The sequence below is a fragment of the Phoenix dactylifera genome, chromosome 5, assembly GCF_051530095.1.
Source record: "Phoenix dactylifera cultivar Ajwa chromosome 5, Ajwa_hap1_PhDact_Kaust_v1.1, whole genome shotgun sequence".
NCBI lineage: Eukaryota > Viridiplantae > Streptophyta > Magnoliopsida > Arecales > Arecaceae > Phoenix > Phoenix dactylifera.
This window is the reverse complement of record NC_143194.1, coordinates 2,877,160-2,894,686: the sequence shown is the minus strand read 5'-3', so window position 1 is coordinate 2,894,686 and position 17,527 is coordinate 2,877,160. Positions and strand designations below refer to the sequence as shown.

The following is a 17,527-nucleotide window of genomic DNA, read 5'->3' as shown; positions in this document are numbered from 1 at the left end:
TATTTATTTTTTAGAGATTGGGGAAGGATCATTGTTAATGAGGTTGATGAACACCGGGTGAAGTTTGCTCAGGTACAAGTACAAAGATCATGTGCATCTCTCTCCTCTACTTTAACATTTATTGAAGTACCCCCCTGCCCCTCCGCCATTCCCCCCTCTTAAATCTCTCTAATAACCTTGGTCCTGTTCAATATGATAGATTGTTGTCCACCATGAGATGCTATAAATATATCTTGCTCATCTTCTTTTGCAATTTACTTGTCCATATAAAATAATGAATGGTTATAATTAGCATAATTCCGACAAGTTTCCTTGCGCTGGTCAACCTAAATTACCTTGTCCATATATTGGCATATAAGTCTCATTTGATGGCAAGACTTAACACCATTCCCTATGAATGGCCATTGTCTCTCCCTAGATAGTTTTATGCAACAATCATGCCATGCCACATCTCTTGTTCAAGTCTTCATTTTGAATCTCAATACTATGACTCTTGCTAAGGATTGGCAATGCCTGGCATTCCCCAATAGCAGCCCATAGATGTTCCAGATATGGGCTATTACAAGCCTGAACCATAGCGTATGCATGAAAAACAAAAGGCAGGCGCACCCAACTATGCACACATGCCATGCAGGACGCCAAACATAGAACCAACCAAAGTATATTCTATACTTCCGTTTATACAGAGAGAGAGAGAGATATTCTTAACTTCATTGGTGACGCTATATTATTCAAGAAAAAATACTTCATTGAAAAGGCAAACATTGAATATAATCAACTAATTCCTGTAGTTTTCATAGTTTATAAATCAGGCATATTAAACAAAGCCATCATCACAACAGCAAATCCCCAGCATCTTTGGGGCGAAATTAAAAAAAAAAATTCATAACATTATAAATAACATGCAAATGTAAAAGAAACAAAGAAAAGGTAAACAAAAAGCCTAACCCTAGAAACCAAAATTGCAATCAAAGAAATGAAAAAAAAAAGTAAAATACAATAAAATAGAGAAAGGAAATGACAGGCAAAGCTCTTTGATCACATTTGTACCAAAAAAAAAAAAAAGCTCTTCGATCACATCGAAAGATGCCCTTCCCTCTTTCCCTCTCCCCTCTGTTATCTGCCCTTCTCCTAATGAAATGGCTGCAGCAGTTGCCTTTGGCCGCCATCCGAGCTGCCTCCCCATCAATCCATTAGAATGGAAAACACCAAGAGAGGATTGAGGCTTAGGATTTTCCAAGCCCAGAAATCTAAGAACTAAGGTTTTAGAACACCAAGGAAACATAGGATTTAGGGTTCAGGGATAGAGGGTTTACCCACCAAGAATCTAAGAATTACAAGATTTAGGGTTCAGGGATTTAGAGGTTGACCCGTTCGCATATGACCATTGCTTAAAAGCTCAAATTGCATGATAGAGATGATGATCATCATCATCGTCACCCCAAAGAACTATAAATAAATAGAGAGAGAAAGAGAATAAGAGAGAGAAAGCAGAAGATGGAACAAATTAAAGAACGCAATAAAGAAAAAGAGCGAAATTAAAAAATTACCTTCCCCTCTCTCCTTTCTTTCGAAACCTTCTCCTTAAGGGCTGCAGCGGTTGCCTTCGTGGCCATCCAAGCTGCCTCGCTATCAAATCATTAGGATAGAAAACAGGAAGAGAGAGATTGAGACCAAGGTTTTCAACATAACAGCAAATCCTTTTTCCCTCAAAATTTCAGAGAATATGGTTCAGATAAATGAAGGGGGCAAGAGGAAACGAACATAAAACAGAAGAAAGAGCGGGGCAGAAGCTCAGATTCACCTTTCATCATTAATTAAGATGCCCTTCCCCTCCTCTCTTTTGAACCCCTCTTCATCAAGGAATAGCTGTAGCGGTTGCCTTTTGGGACCATCCAAGCTACCTCACCATCAATCCATTAGGGTAGAAAACAAGAATAGATGGATCAAGGTTTACCTACCAAGCATCCGAGACCCCCATCACCCGCGACCGCCTCTTAGAAGCTCATCATCATCATTGCCCATGAAAACAAATAGATAGATATAAACGAGAAAGAGGAGCAAAGGAGGCAACCATATAATATGAGTTATTGTCACGTCTTTGCTCTAAGCTCTAAATTTAGCATATGATTTGTATAGCATTTCCATTTGGGGCAAGTAATCAACAGCAAATTCCAGTTTGTTGTAGTAGTATAACTTGGCAAAGAAAGATGCCCTACAAGACTATAGTGCAGTGGTTGATGGAAAGTATCCTTTGTTAATACATGCTTGATTCTCTTGTACCCGTCACAAGGTGCTCCGATCCTCTACCATGCCAGTAAGTTGAACTAATTGCGCAAGTCTAGCAGTCGAGATTTAGTGAATGATAATTGTATAGGCCCTAAAATCACCGCACAAGATGAACCCTCAATATTTTGCATCCAAGCATCACAATCTAGCATCAAAGATGAACAACGAACATGTCTAAGCTGGAAAAACACGAGTAGACAGGAAACAGATAACATAGACCACTATGACAGGAATAAAAGAACCACCATACATGCATGTCCAAAACTTTACTCCCATTAAAATACATCACCAACAGTCCAATGCATATTTTTTTTGCCTAAAAAAAGAAAAACATGACAACAAAACATTGACTTAAATTAAGTCTAAGCTGGAAAACCACAAGCAAATAGGACAGATGACATGAATCACCATGACAGCAAGAAAATCGTGCAAAAGGACTCACACCTTCCTTCGCACACATTCACAATGGGATCAAGCAATGGTCACTTTGAGATCTATATAGCAATAAATGGATATAATCCAATGTGCTTTGAGAGTCGGGTGCGATCCAACAGTTGACGTGGCAAAAGAGATCAATCACTCTTTCATGCAAAAGATACAACCCAAAACGCCATGCAAGCACGACCCAAACTCTCGTCACCTTAAAATACAGCAGTAATCATCCATTTGAAAAAAAAAAGGAGAGAAAAAGAGAAAGAAAAGCATGGAAGAAGAACAAAATACCTAGCGAAGTATAGAACAATGGATAAATATTAAATGTGTCTACGTTGAAGAACCACAAGCAAACAACAAACTAATAATCATAACGGTAACTACGGTACAACGCCCTTCCACAGGAACAACAATCAAACTGATTTATCATATTCGATCTATCGATCCAGCAGAGTGCTTTATGCCAAAGTAAAGGGAGTTACACCCCAGCCAGCCCCTGGCAATAAAGAGAGTTGAAAACTTCTCACACAGGTCTTAGTTCGAAAAGTTCAAGATCAAATGTTTTGCAGCAACGTGACAAAAAAGAATAGACAGCCATGAGAATTGAGTTGAAACTAAGTAATAGTAGTGTACCTTCAAGATGACTACACTACCATAATAATGGAGGATATCATGGTCTGTCTTGATAGGGCCTCTGTGAAAGGCATCAAACTGTAGCCTTTACGAACCAGATACCAACCATAATTGAGAAGAAATTATCTCGATGTAATTCTTTCAGAAGCATGCTTCCAAGAAAAGATCAAACAACATATAAATCCCAAAACCTAAAATTCTAAATCTTTTAACAGTTCACAGCCATCAATGTCATGGCAAGGCAACTAATGTTCACGTGTTAATGAAATGGTAACCAAAAGAACATTGATAAAAGAATACAAAAAAAATAATTAAGGAGGGGCCAAAATAACCAACCTCGGAAAGAAACACCAAATAAATATTTTTGTAGCAATATACTAGACCCCACCTATCACAAAAGCAAACAATGTGTATGCTAGAATTCTTGCACAAACTACATTATATTCAATAGCATGAACCAAAAGGATATTCTGTGAACAAACTTCAATTTTTATTTTATTTTTTTTTTTTTAATTTTTTTTTGGGGGGGGGGGGGGGGGGGGGGGAGGTGCGGAATAAGAACAAGATCACCTCAGTTACAAATTCAAAGTTTACAATCTACCCTAAGAAAAAGGAATATGTAGATTCTACATAAGTCAAATTGGATTACCATGACACGCTCTCAAGAGGCTGCAAAGAAACAGAAAACAATAATCAGCCTTGGTAAGAACACTACTAAATAAATGGCATTTAATAAAATATGCATAATAAACTTTAAGGTAAAACCTCCTTCATCAGAATTATAGCTTCAGCCAACCACTTCATATGACTGTATCAGTCAATATTGTCGCTGCAGAAATTTGCTGATTGATTTAGCGCACTAATTGAAGTGGATCACTTGGCAATAAAACGTGGACATATTAACCATAGTACATGATAAAAATAATGGAATTGATGATGCAATCTTGTTAACAGGTAACTTCAAAAAATCTAAAGAAAAAAGGAGAACCTTGACTCCAGGGGAAGACAAACAAAGCTCTTTGCAAATATCCAAACCCAGAATTTCCAAAAAATTAAAATTCCTAACAATACTATTTAGATTGCAGCCCAAGGTGTGCATAAGGATCCACATCTGTTCCCGGATCAAAAGACGACATATATCATCAAACATTTAGATCACTGAAGCATTGAGATGATAGAGCCCAGCAGAGAAATAATACCAACATTCAGTAGCAAAAGATCCCCCCAGTGAAAAGAATCTGCCACAGCAAAACCTCTGTGAAATTCGAACAAGGATATTAAATTCTGCCCGCCATAAAAACTGAGAAAAGTATTTTGATTGATCCGCACAACAAAGATAAGAAGCACCCTTAGTTGAAACATGAAACATAACATGAGCCAAGAAGGAAAAGGAAAATGGAAGGCGATGAATCGAGATGCCAACATGCTAATTAAAAGTGACTTACTAAACACTTGTATCCACCAACTTCCATGACAGCCATAGTTCTGGTAACACACTAATAGAAAAACACTATACCAATGTCCAGATCCCTGGAAACTGCCAACTACATTGCCCATATATCTAAGATAACTAAGAAGTAAAAGCTCAAATAAATGAGAGAGAATATAACCTAAAGATACTTCAAATACAGTCAAACAAAAGCAATATAAGAAGTCGATGATTCCCAAGATGCTCTGAAAGCACAGTGCCAAGAAGACTTTATCGATGTCCAAATCCCTGGAAACTGACATCTAGCTTGCCAAGATAATTTATTCTATCCTACAAACAGGTAAGATAACAAAGAAGTGAAAGCTTAGAGAAATGAGATAGAGAATACCTAAAGACAATTTAAGTACAGTCAATATCTCCAACATTGCATGATCTTCAGCAGGCAACAAAAAGCAATCCAAGAAGTCGATGCTCCCTTTTCCATTCCATCTTGACCAGCTACAGATTTCTAACAATGAATTACTTTCCAGTGAAACCTTGTCCTTACCCTTCCCTTTCTGTCTCCTGTATTAGTCCTTATCCTTTTGGCTGCATTCAGATACAAATGATACATTTCCAGACTCTCCATCAAGGTCAAGTCCTGTTCATAAAAAAGGAAACTCCTTTCAGACGAAAGGAGCCTGGAGGTTGAGAAGACATGAGGCTATTCCATCAAAAATCACCTCATAACGAGGAAGGATGCCCTAGATGAAAAGGCAGGAGTCTCTTAAACTATACTTATTATATGCCAGCCCAACAAAATCGACAGCTTTGTAGTATACAATTGGTGGTTTAATCAAGATACTTGTCAACGCACTAATATGAGTAAGAGCGCCATCTAGCAATCAAATCCCAAGGTATCATACATGAGTACCAGTTGGTAACTAAACCAAGGAGACTAAACACGAGAGTGATAAAACTAATGATGAAACCTTGGCAGCAGATGATTCTTTCGACTCCAATTTACTTCTCCAAATATCAGAGATGAGATGACCTATCGAATCATCATGACGATAAAATCATGGACATAAACTACATTCCAGCAAAAGAATCCCTTCAGCAAAATATGCAGTACTGATACTAAAGTAGAGACCAAATTTACATGATCCACAAAAATTAATAAAGCGATCCCGCTCTCTTAATTGTAGATGGCATCTTAACCTCACCCCCTTCTATGTTGTTACTCTACCATGTTGTACTGCTCTGGCAGGTCATAAACAAATCGAGCTTGCTGGTGAAACAGAAGGCTGCGCAGCCAAAAAAATATCCAACTTTAATGACAAATAAATGAACCATAACCTAGAGCATACTGCAAGTCAATGAAGATACCTAACTTAAACTGATTCGATCCAAATCACATATCAAACATCATGATTTGAAAGCCCAACTTATGTCCAAAATAAACATTCAACGTTATCTCAAAATAGAGTTTTCCTATCATAATCACATGATGCTCCTGCATCAAATAAACATTCCCTGTCACAACCCTGCCACTCGCCCCGACACAAAAAGCACACTGACGAACCAAAAGAAAAATTAAAAGCATGCCAAAATTCCCACGCATACTGCATTATACAATGGCATAAGTCATAAACTAACATGAATGCCAAAAGCAATTCTTCAAGAACCTAAAAAGCTGACAACCATAAATGAGAACCATGAAAATTTGACAAGGTCCTGCCCCCTACAAAATATGTCTCCACCACTACAAGCTCAGGCAGGACTGGAACTGAAGAAACAGTGATCACTACATGCCCTGAGTAAGCAACCTGGGAAATATATCATTTCATATCTTCGCAGCAGGATGAAAAATGTCGCTCATGGAAAACATATACGAAGCCAATCCATCCACCAAAGCCATATCCTTTCATATCTTCTCTATAGGATGAAAAACCTCACTCATCAAAACCATGCATGAAGGCAACCCAAGCACCGTAGCATTATCACTAATGAAAACTGATGACTGGATCAGCATGCTGATGAAAGAAACAGAAGGAAAAGAGAACCTCATATATAAGAAAAGGAAATGAAGCTCGCTGCAACCATATCTCAAGCCTACCCATCCACGTAGCTGTACCACCAACGAGTGTGACTGGATCACAATTTTGATTACAGAAACAGAAGAAGAGGAGCAGTTGCCCGTCATATAAGAGAATGAAACTCATTACAATCAACCAAATCCAGACGTTCTGAAAATCTCCTTCAGCTGTGACCCAATATGTAAACTAAACACAAATTACTGCATCATTAGACAATCAAAGCTGGAACACAATAACCGCAACATACAAGATAACAAACATTCTTCAAAAAAGAATCCTCTTGAGCAAAACCTGGGATTCCCCGGAAAAAAAAAATCCTCTTCAGCAAAGCCTCCTGTGAAACTGCAATAAAAGCAATGATAATATTCTTGCCTGCTAATGGGACTCAAGAAAATGTACTACTTTATGTACATCAGTATCAAAGATAGGAAACCCCTGCATTGAAGATGAAATCTTGACACTAGCACCTATATATCGTTGCTTTGGCTCATGGCACCAAATCAGTGTGTTATTCTTAAAAAAAGAAGGGGGAAGGGGGAGATACTGAGCAACAAACATCATTCCATTGCTAAACATAAAGCAACAAAGATGCTGATTAATATCATTTACCTAATACATAGATAGAGATTTCACCACAGGAAAAATAGAGAAGAAAAGCCTGAACAAAAGAAATTTGAAAAAGCAAGCCTCGAATATAATCAACTAATTCCTGTAGTTTTCATATTTTATAGATCAGTCGTATTAAGTAAAACCATCATCACAACAGCAAATCCCCCAGCATCTTTGGGGCGAAATTAAAAAAAAAAAAAAATCATACATTATAAATAACATGCTAATGCAAAAGAAACCAAGAAAAAGGAAAGCTGCAGTTAAAAGCAAACTCTTGTCATAACATCAAAAACCCTAACCCTAGAAACAAAATTGCCATCAAAGAAACCAAAAAAAAAGTAAAATAAAATAAAATAGAGGAAGGCAATGAGGGGCAAAGCTCAGATTCACCTTTCTTCGATCACATCCTAAGATGCCCTTCCCTCTTTCCCCCTCCCCTCTATTTTGAGCCCTTCTCAAAGAAATGGCTGCAGCAGTTGCCTTTGGCTGCCATGCGAGCTGCCTCCCCATCAATCCATTAGAACGGAAAACACCAAGAGAGAATTGAGACTTAGGATTTTCCAAGCCCATGAATCTAAGAACTAAGGTTTCGAACCTCAAGGAAGCATAGGATTTAGGGTTCAGGGATATAGGGTTTGCCCACCAAGAATCTAAGAATTACAATATTTAGGGTTCAGGGATTTAGAGGTTGACGCCGTTCACATACGACCATTGCTTAAAAGCTCAAATCGCATGATAGAGATGATCATCATCATCATCGTCACCCCAAAGAACTATAAATAAATAGAGAGAGAAAGAAGACAACAAGAGAGAGGAAGCGGAAGATGGAACAAATTAAAGAACTCAATAAAGAACAAGAAAGAAATTAAAAAATTACCTTCCCCTCTCTCCTCTCTTCCGAAACCTTCTCCTAAAGGAAGGGCTGCTGCAGCGGTTGCCTTCGTGGCCATCCAAGCTGCCTCGCCATCACTTCATTAGGACGGAAAACAGGAAGAGAGGGATCGAGGCTAAGGTTTTCATGATAACAGCAAATCCTGAGAGTATGGTTCAGATAAATGAAGGAGGCAAAAGGAAACGAACATAAAACAGAGGGAGAACGGGGCAGAGGCGCAGATTCACCTTTCCTTGCCCTTCCCCTCCTCTCTTTTGAACCCCTTTTTCTAAAAGAATGGCTGTAGCGGTTGCCTTTGGGGACCATCCAAGCTACCTCACCATCAATCCATTAGACTAGAAAACAAGAAAAGATGGATCGAGACTTAGGGTTTCCTAAACCCAGGAATCCAAGCAGTTAGGGTTTAAAACCCCAGGAATCCGAGATCCCCATCACCTGCGACCGTCTCTTAAAAGCAAGAATCATCATCATTGCCTCTAAAACCTAAAAATACGTAGATATATAACAAGAAAGAGGAGAGCAGAGGAGGCAACCTTCCCAAAAAACCAATCCTCCGTCGCTCTCCCCTGGTCCTAAAAATAGAAAATCTCAGTTAAACAAATGAAGAGGAAAGAAAAGGAAAACATAAAAGGGAGGGAGAACAAGAAGGGCAGAGGCTCAAATTCGCCTTTCATCGATCACATTATAACATACCCTCTCTCCCCTCTCTTCGGAAACCTTCTCCTAAAGGAATGGCTGCAGCGGTGGCCTTCGGCGACCACACGAGCTGCCCCGCCATGATCAACCCATTAGGTTGGGAAAGAAGAAGAGAGGATCGAGGGTTTCGAGTTCTCACAAGCCCAAGAATCCCATGATTTAGGGTTTGGGTTTGCAACCCACGAGCCTCAAGATTTAGGGATTAGGGATCTGAGATTCTTCATTACCTGTGACCATCGCTTAACAGCTCAAATCACGTCGCATGGAGCCGGAGATGATCATCATCGGCTCCATTTAAACAAGAGAAACAGGAGAGAAAAGAAAAAGAAAAAGAAAAGGAGAGACAGAAAAGAAGATGAGGAGAAGGATGACAGGAAGAGAAGGGTTGCAGAGATGGAATTAGAATCACCAGTCTCCCAGGAGAAATTATATCCTCTACACCCCGTGCACCTAGAGGCTCACGAGAAAACAGAGAAACCACCCTCACCCGGATTATTTATAGTGAAGGAGCAACGGAGGTCCTGAAGTCCGGAACGGATCCGGTTGTTTGGACCGGCTTTTGACCGGGTCAAGAAATCGGTTTCGGGTCAAGAAATCCATGTTTGCTACCCTGCAAAATTTTAAAATAATCATTCTGTCATGTCAAAGCCACTACAAGAAGTCATGATCAGATTTTAGAAGATTCAAATGTTAGCAAAGTATTATGAGACAATCAAAAGATTATTGAATATCAACCAGCACGGTGAATAATGGAGAATCCAACTGAAGAGATTAAACTCGACAATAAAAGTCCTAAACTTTCTGTAAACAGAAAAAAAACAATGAGTGAAAATTAAGAATCTGCTGATTTTAAATTAACCAATTCCACGTCAGTACTCACAATCTCTATAAAAGGATGAATATTTGGACTCTTAATTAAAGATCTTCAAGAGAAGGAACCGAATTAGAGACATCACAAAACGAAAACTAAAAAGTCCCAACAAAAACCAAAAGATAAGAAGGACTAATTTTGGGATTCATCAACCAACTGATGTACGGTCATGTGATTAAGGCCACGATTGGAGCAAATCGAACACATATTTTGTTTTCTTTTTGCGTCCTCTTAAAAAGCAAGAAGCCAAAATTCTGTAATCAGACGCTGAAAGAGGGAAGAATTTAAAGCACACGACTATTTATTTAATTAATTACCTCAACCTTGCACATGGAGAAACACAACCATTTTACTTTAACTCACCACAACAGGACACTGAGAAATAAAAATCACACAGCACACAGCAGTACGTATCAGCTCGGACTCGCAATCCAGAGAACAGAGCAGGCAAAAACAACATCAACTGTCTATAGATGAGCTAGATCATTACTGGAAAAGGGAGGCCTGGGTCGAGTGAGTGCAATCCACCAACCAAGTCCATGACGTTCGATTCCGGCCTAGTCCAGAGCTGCACATCAATTTGCGAAGACGAGGAGATAAGAGCCGAGGGCGAGGGTGACAGCAGACATGAACAGAGTCACCCACATCGTGATCTTGCCGCTGCGGGTAGTGGTAGAATCCGAAGGAGCCACAATTGAAACGTACATCAGCAAGAGCCCCAGAATGAAGGTGGTGAGATTTGCGGAGAGGTAGACCTGGAATGCCAGGTCCAGGTGGTGGTGGCGTCGTCGGCGGCGACCGGACCCCAGCATGAGACCACCAGCGCCGGCGAAGAGGGCGAACTTAGCCACCAGGTTTCGCTTGGGGCCCGTGGTCCTGGAGGTTTGGGGCTCGGCAGCAAGAAATTCTTCCAATGAGATTGGAGCCATGGATATGGACACGCTGAGAGAGAGAGAGCTTTCAAGGAGAATAGGTTTGAGAACAGTGCATAGAGAAAACGGTGGGGTGCGGGGGCCGGGGACTTTTATTAACCACCGAAGGTGCCAAAGTATGGATCTAGGTAGTACGCCGTGTCTGCACTAAACCCGGCACCTCACCCAGTCCAAAAGAAAAACGACAAGGCACAAAGGGCTGAAGTGACGAGGAGGGTGGGGCTTTCAAGGTCGCTCGGAAGGCTTGGCTCAATGCTTATTTTTATTTGGAACAGTTCGGAAATTCGGAGAATCCGTTTGAAACTATCAACTTTGGTTCTAAAATTATCTCTAAATTAACGAAATGTTCCTATAATTTATTCTTTATTTAATTATCTCACCCTTACGCACGCAGAAACACATCAGCACCTACGGTGAGAGAATATCGTGATGGATGCATACATAATGACAAACTAGTCTAGCACGACCCACCAATTGGTGGTAACGAAAAAATATTGGGAACTTCGGTCTCTCGCTTGGCTGACTTTTCTATCCTCAGATGAAATCGAGTCGAATAATTTTAGCTCGATGAACGACTTTAGCCCTAATAACCGATCATAGAGAACCCGCAGCACTTCCATGCTTTGCAATGCCGCGCTCTAACCTTCCAAAGATCGTTGCAGAGCCTCGAACCTACTCCACCGAAGCAGCTTGCCATGCCTAGAGACAATGAGCGATTCAAAGCGGTTCAACCTGCTCACTCAATAGGTGCGAGCATTGACCATGGCAGTCCAAGACCTGCAAACAGACAATGACGGGGCTAGTCCAACCAGAACCTAGCTAGCACAACTCCCATTCTCAATCACCATCACACTATGTGCCTCGGGATAGCTATCACTCTCAATATCGGGATCCTAAGCAGTAGTGTCAGAGTCGGCATACCCGATAAAGCGACCCCGCTTAACACAGGAGACGACACACTCCAAGCCTCCATTCCGATGTGGACTTCGTCCAGAACCTTTCACATGCTCATCCCATGGAGCCCTCGTCTCAGTGGGGAGTCAACCTCGATAGGAGGATCAAGAAAACAAGCCGCCAAATCTAGGCCCTCAAAGGGCAGGCTCCGAAAGCGGGCAATGATCTTAATTTCTCTTTAAAGCCTCCCTTCTCTCGGCAAATCATGAGAGTAGGACTGTGATTCAGATGCTGAAGCCTTGGAGCTACTCCTTAGAAGGTCCCTAGCAACTAGTCAAGGAAGCTAGAAAGCAAGAAGGCCAGTACAGAGAATATCATAAAATCAGTATGAGGTTTCCACTTTCCGAAGCGCAGATCTTCTGAACATTTGGACATTCTCAAGGCTCATGATCTGACTAAGAATATCAAAAAGTTAAGGAGTTGGTGTAAATTTGAAGTCTCGATATTTGTTTGATCAAGTGCTGATTGATCTTGTACTCTCTTTATTGCTATGTCCCTTTTAAACAAGCTCTTTATTCATGTAACTCAGTTTCGACATCATGACCATCAAGCAAGCGTCCATCATTCGCTCTTTTAACATGAATCTAATGCGAGCAAACACACACACTTCTACTATAATTATCTAAACTCTTTTATGAAGGATATCAGATCACACCTCATAGAGATGTGCAGGGAGCTTTGGCTCAATGACCGCCTCGAGCGGCACCTTCCTAGGTGTTGACAGCCCATAGATCTCCTCCATGCTCAGCTCCTCGACCTTCACCCCCTCCGGCAGCTTCCATGCAAACCCATGCAGCAGATTGGCGAGGCTCACCTGGATCACCTTGAGACCGAGGGCATACCCGGGGCACATCCGCCGCCCGGAGCCGAACGGCAGAAGCTCGAAGTCCTGCCCCTTGATGTCGACGCTGCTTCCTATGAACCGCTCCGGGCGGAACTCATCCGGTGCGTCCCATATCGCGGGGTCTCGTGCGATGGTCCACATGTTAACCAGCACGCGAGTCCCGGCAGGGATGTCGTAGCCGGCGACGGTGCAGTCCTCGCGGGCCAGCCGTGGGGGAAGTATGGGTGCAACAGGGTGCATTCTCATGGTCTCCTTCATGATGGCCTCGATGTAGGGGAGTTTGCGCATGTCTTTCTCCTCCACCCACCTGTCTCTCCCGATCACCCGGTCTAGCTCCTCGGTGGCCTTCTCGAGGAGTATGGGATGTTTCAAGAGCTCGGAAATAGCCCATTCTACGGTCATAGCCGAGCTTTCTGTTCCACCGGCGAGCAGGTCCTGGACCAAGTGCAGAAAGAGAAACTATTAGACATTGAGAGAAAAAAAAAAAATTGATCAATCTATCTTCTTCTTCTATATTCAACTCAATTCCAGTTGAAATTAACCCATGAGAATTTACTTATATATTTAACTGTGGATTCTATAAGACTTACAAAGCTAGATCTAATAAAACTCATCCAACAAAGCAAAATCTTTTTGGAAAATGCTTCGGCCTTGTTCTTGCTGACAGCAGAAATTCACTGAATCCACAAATATTGACTTGGCAATTTCATAATCAACCGAATTTGGTGTTTGGCAATAAATCTCATGAGTTATGCTAATTTTCTTGTAATATATATCAAAAGAATTATTGGTGCACGCACAAAAGTAGCTGTGAAATTCAATGACCACGGCATGAAAGAACTTGGGATATAATACCAGAGAGTAAGGATTAAGAAAACAATGGAGCAAGGGCAGCGAGTAAGTGCCTTGGAAGACCTCAAGCTCCTCGTCCACTTGTTTGAGAACAGGGAAAGTAGTGTTCTGGTTTACAATGAGTGAAACGACCACGTGGTGCGACGGATGCGGCGACACCTAACTCCTACGTAAAGCCCGCTTTCATGTATTAAATAAGGCTGGCCCCAGCGTGTCTCTGGGTCAATACTTTGATGATCCCACTCCTTTATTTTTTAAAGATTATAATACGATAACATGTGAGAAATAATTGGTATAGTCTTTTCTAAGATTAAACCTAACAAAGTCAACTACGCTCGTGGCTTGCAGTTGGAGCCATGTACATAAAACAAAAATAGATAAGTTTAGAATATAGTAATATATGAGAAATGCTAGGTATAGTTGCATGGGTAGGTCCACCATTTTAATAGTTTGCGGTGGGAGCTATATTATGAGCTGGATCTCGAATTTATTTTTAGTCTTATATAAAATTTGATATTTTTTTTACCTAAATTTGTTCAAAATAAGCTCCTAAATAGCTGAGACACAGGCAAATTGTCCCAAGAAGCTATTTCTAAATAGCTGTTTGTGGACAGAGAGTTTTCGATAAACATCTATACAGGCAGGCAAGTTAAATGTTATTCTTCCTAAAATACCGAGAAAAAAATGTTATCATCATAAACTGTATCTACTCCTCGTTGCCATGTTGAATGGATGAATTGACCGAATGTTGATTAGTAGAAATACTTTTAGAAAATATTATTTATTCACTGTCCGTAAATCAAGTTTTTTTCATCGTTAGTCAAATCTGTTGGATATTATGATTTTTTTATTTTTTAAATTTCATGAGAGGCACAGAAACCGACAAACTCTTCTTTTGGGCTAGGCCCTCCACTACAAGAAAAAGGAGCTTTGGCGACGCTTTTTGAGGCTTTTACCGACGCTTATAAGCGTCGGTAATTTTCTTCCCGACGCTTTTCAAAGTGTCACCAAAGCGTCGGCTATGTCGAAGTGGAAAAAAAATTTCTGACGCATTTGGAAAGCGTCGCTAAAGTTATTTTTAGCGACGCTTTTAAGCGTCGCGAACGTTATTTGTAGCGACGCTTTTAAGCGTCGCTAAAATTCCTTCAAGTAGCGACGCTTTAAAGCGTCGTCATAATTTTTTTTACAGAAAAAAAAATTATGACGATCAGTGCCCCACCAGGCCACCATCCATCCTCCTCCCGATGCCATTAGTCGTCGTGCTAGTGCTTCTGGTCACCCCCCGCTACGCCGACGCCCAACAATTAGCGTCCACCGACGACGGCTCGTTTGGCACCCACAACACCAACATCAACTCTTCTCTGGCGATCGTCATCGTCGTCTTCATCTGTGCCTTCTTCCTCGTGGGCATCTTCGCCGTCTTGCTCAACACGTGCGACGACGACATCTGCGCCGTCTCCGCCGCCGTGGATGGAGGCGCCGTCGGAAGAGCAGCAGGACGGGGGCACGACCCGGAGGTGCTGGAGTCGTTCTCGACCATGGAGTACGCGGCGGTGAAGAAGATCAAGGGCGGGAAGGTCGGCGCGCTCGAGTGCGCGGAGTGCTCGAGGGCCGTCGCCTCCTCTGCTGCGCCCGATCCGCCGCGGCCATTCTTCCTTTCGCTCCTTCATCACCGAAATCTGTAAGAAGAAGGGAAGAAACCACTCACAACGTCGAGAAGATCCACAGCAGCTTGGAGGGACCGCACTCCGCTTAGACATCCCTATTCAGGAAGAAGGAAAAAAAATTATTTCCACATGAAAGGAGAAAAGGGAAATAAAAGAGAGGAAAAATTGAAGATGAGCTACCACAACTATGTGATCATCCTTGTCGCAAACCAACGAGACCTGCTCCACGAACTTGGGATTTTTCTCCTTTCCTGATCCACGTTACCACAATTTCAATGACATGAAAGAAATCGATTCCAGGGAAAAGAAATTAGCAGAGGCTTACCTTGTGGGGTGAAGAAGAGATAGGGGACGTTTATGGCGAAGGGAGAAGAGAGGAAAGCGCACCTGACGTCCTTGATTGTGCTGCACCAAAGCAGAGGAAAAAAGAATTGCGAGGAAGGAAGCCAAACCTCTAATTTGGAGCTCGAGGGATGGCAACCGGAGAAGAGGGATCGGGGGCCTGGGTGGCCGCTCTCTCTCTCTCTCTCGCTTCTTGGAAGGAACCTAATCAAGAATCGGGAGGGGGTTTGAGGGATCGGGAGAGGGGAGGGGATTTGTAGAGAGGAGGGGGGAGGGGGCGAGCGGCGGAGAGAGAAGGGGAGGGGATCGGGAGGAATTTGCAGGGAGGAGGGGAGGGGGGGATAATGGCCTCCGACGACGCTTTCTAAAGCGTCGTTGGGAGGAAAAAATTTTAAAAAAGGATTTTTGCTTCCGCCGACGCTTAAAAGCGTCGGCAAAAGCCACGGGACGCGACGACGCTTATAAGCGTCGGCGGAAGCCAGACTTCTAAAAAAATTACCGACGCTTCTACTTAGCGTCGGCAGACAAAAGTCGGGAAAGATGGTTTTTTTTGTAGTGCTCTGAGCTGTGTGTCGTCGTGCCTCTATTTTTTTTTTTTTTCGTCGTGCCTCTTCCAAATGAGGGTGGCACGAGAGTACAGGCATGTTGGTAGGTAAGTTCGTTCCAAGACGCTGCTCCTCAAACGGTTAATTGGAAAAAAAAAGAAACAAGGGAAACCAAGAAAAAAAGAAAGGGAAAATTTTACCTGAGTGAAGGCCTTGACGCCATGCCTCTCGATCTTGACCTCCAAACTTGGATCCTCGGCTTGCTGCAAGAGCACATCTACCATGTCCTTGGCCACAAAACCCTCCCCCTCCCTCAGCCTCCTCTCATTATGCTCATCGAGTACGTGCTCGAGAAATATATCGAACTTCTTGCTAAGCTCCTTCATCCTCTTGATGTACCCTTGCAAGTCCAGGAAATCCAACCAGGGTATATAATCTCCAGTGTTCACCACCCCATTAAGCAAGAACAGCTCCTCTATCATCTTCCTGAACTCCTCCGCGGACTCTGAATCGTCCAAGTACTCCTCCCTAGCACCATCCTGCTTATAACAGCAAGACTAACAGTGGAGAGATAGTCTTTCAGGGTGATGGTCCTCCCCGAGGCCTGGTAGAGGTCGCGGAGGAGCAACCGCATCTCCTCGACTCTTATGTACTCATAGGAGTCGAGTCGTTTGGCACTGAAGAGTTCCATGAGGCATATCTTGCGAGCTTGGCGCCAGTAGGGGCCATAGGGGGACCAAGTGATGTCGGAGTAGTCGTAGGTGGTGTACTTGCCGGCGGCCAACTTGGGGCGGGAGGCGAAGTTGAGGTCATGGGTTTTTAAGAAGAGTTTGACCATGTCGACAGAGGAGCCGACGACGACGGGGACGGAACCGAAGCGGAGCTGCACGATGGGGCCGTACTTTTGGGCGAGGGCGTGGATGGAGCGGTGGGGGAGGGCGCCGATGAGGTTGAGGTTGCCAATAATGGGCCATGGCTTTGGCCCTGGGGGAAGGTTTAGCCTACGTCGATGGCTGCGTAAAAGAGTTTTGAGGAGGAGGATGGATGCTAATATGGTTGCCAAGGATATGGCCCATGGGATTGCCTCCATTGCAATTGGAAATGGCAGCAGCAGAGTTTGAGGAGGAGAAGGTGGTGGTGGTTGGTTGGTTGTGGTGGAGATGGGAGCTTGGGTGTGCTAGTATTTATAGATGGAGAAAGCTGCCCTGTTGATCTAAGACTTTTAGTGTTGCTTCCTATGCACAAAAGCTCAATGAATGTGTTAGATTATTCTTAAAGAAGACTTGTAATTTGTTAGTTTTTGCATCGATAATAAAATTCTACACGTGCCTGTGTTTGCTTCTACAGTTGGGAAATTCAAAAGAAGTTCCCATCATAGTAGTTGGAATTTCTCGTCTTTTACGCTAGGGTAAAATATTTTATAGGAAGGGGACTCATCAAACAAAATAATTTATAGGAAGGG

The 17,527-nt window shown here is 42.4% G+C and overlaps 2 protein-coding genes and 1 long non-coding RNA gene across 11 annotated transcripts; all 3 read right to left on the bottom strand.

Annotated features, from left to right (window-relative positions):
* Positions 1-733: 733 nt before the first annotated feature.
* Positions 734-9,537, bottom strand: LOC103721103 (uncharacterized). 9 transcript variants are annotated; one of them, XR_015986862.2, is made up of 3 exons: positions 1,805-9,537; positions 1,321-1,629; positions 734-1,174 (listed from the first exon to the last, which is right to left on the bottom strand). It is a non-coding gene; the product is annotated as an uncharacterized LOC103721103 (long non-coding RNA). The 9 variants fall into 9 exon arrangements; XR_015986860.2 differs by having other exon boundaries at positions 734-1,629; positions 1,805-4,609; positions 5,172-9,537; XR_005513135.3 differs by having other exon boundaries at positions 734-1,449; positions 1,551-1,629; positions 1,805-9,536.
* Positions 9,538-12,196: 2,659 nt separating this feature from the next.
* LOC103709374 (trimethyltridecatetraene synthase-like) lies at positions 12,197-16,643 on the bottom strand. The gene is made up of 2 exons (XM_088721359.1): positions 16,266-16,643; positions 12,197-13,094 (listed from the first exon to the last, which is right to left on the bottom strand). Exons 1-2 carry the CDS (start codon positions 16,545-16,547, stop codon positions 12,465-12,467), a joined length of 912 nt encoding a protein of 303 aa, XP_088577485.1. The 5' UTR covers positions 16,548-16,643; the 3' UTR covers positions 12,197-12,464.
* Positions 16,594-17,155, bottom strand: LOC148703314 (cytochrome P450 750A1-like). Its single transcript, XM_088722932.1, has 2 exons — positions 16,744-17,155; positions 16,594-16,604 (listed from the first exon to the last, which is right to left on the bottom strand). The coding sequence occupies exons 1-2, from the start codon at positions 17,153-17,155 to the stop codon at positions 16,594-16,596; spliced, it is 423 nt and encodes a 140-aa protein (XP_088579058.1).
* Positions 17,156-17,527: the final 372 nt, after the last annotated feature.

Bases quoted from the DNA above. Each gene is read 5' to 3' on its own strand.
- LOC103709374 (XM_088721359.1), bottom strand. From the start codon at position 16,547: ATGATAGAGGAGCTGTTCTTGCTTAATGGGGTGGTGAACACTGGAGAT. The intron at 13,095-16,265 runs GTAAAATTTTCC...CACTTGGTCCAG, and splicing joins GCGTCAAGGCCTTCACTCAG to GACCTGCTCGCCGGTGGAAC.
- LOC148703314 (XM_088722932.1), bottom strand. From the start codon at position 17,155: ATGGAGGCAATCCCATGGGCCATATCCTTGGCAACCATATTAGCATCC.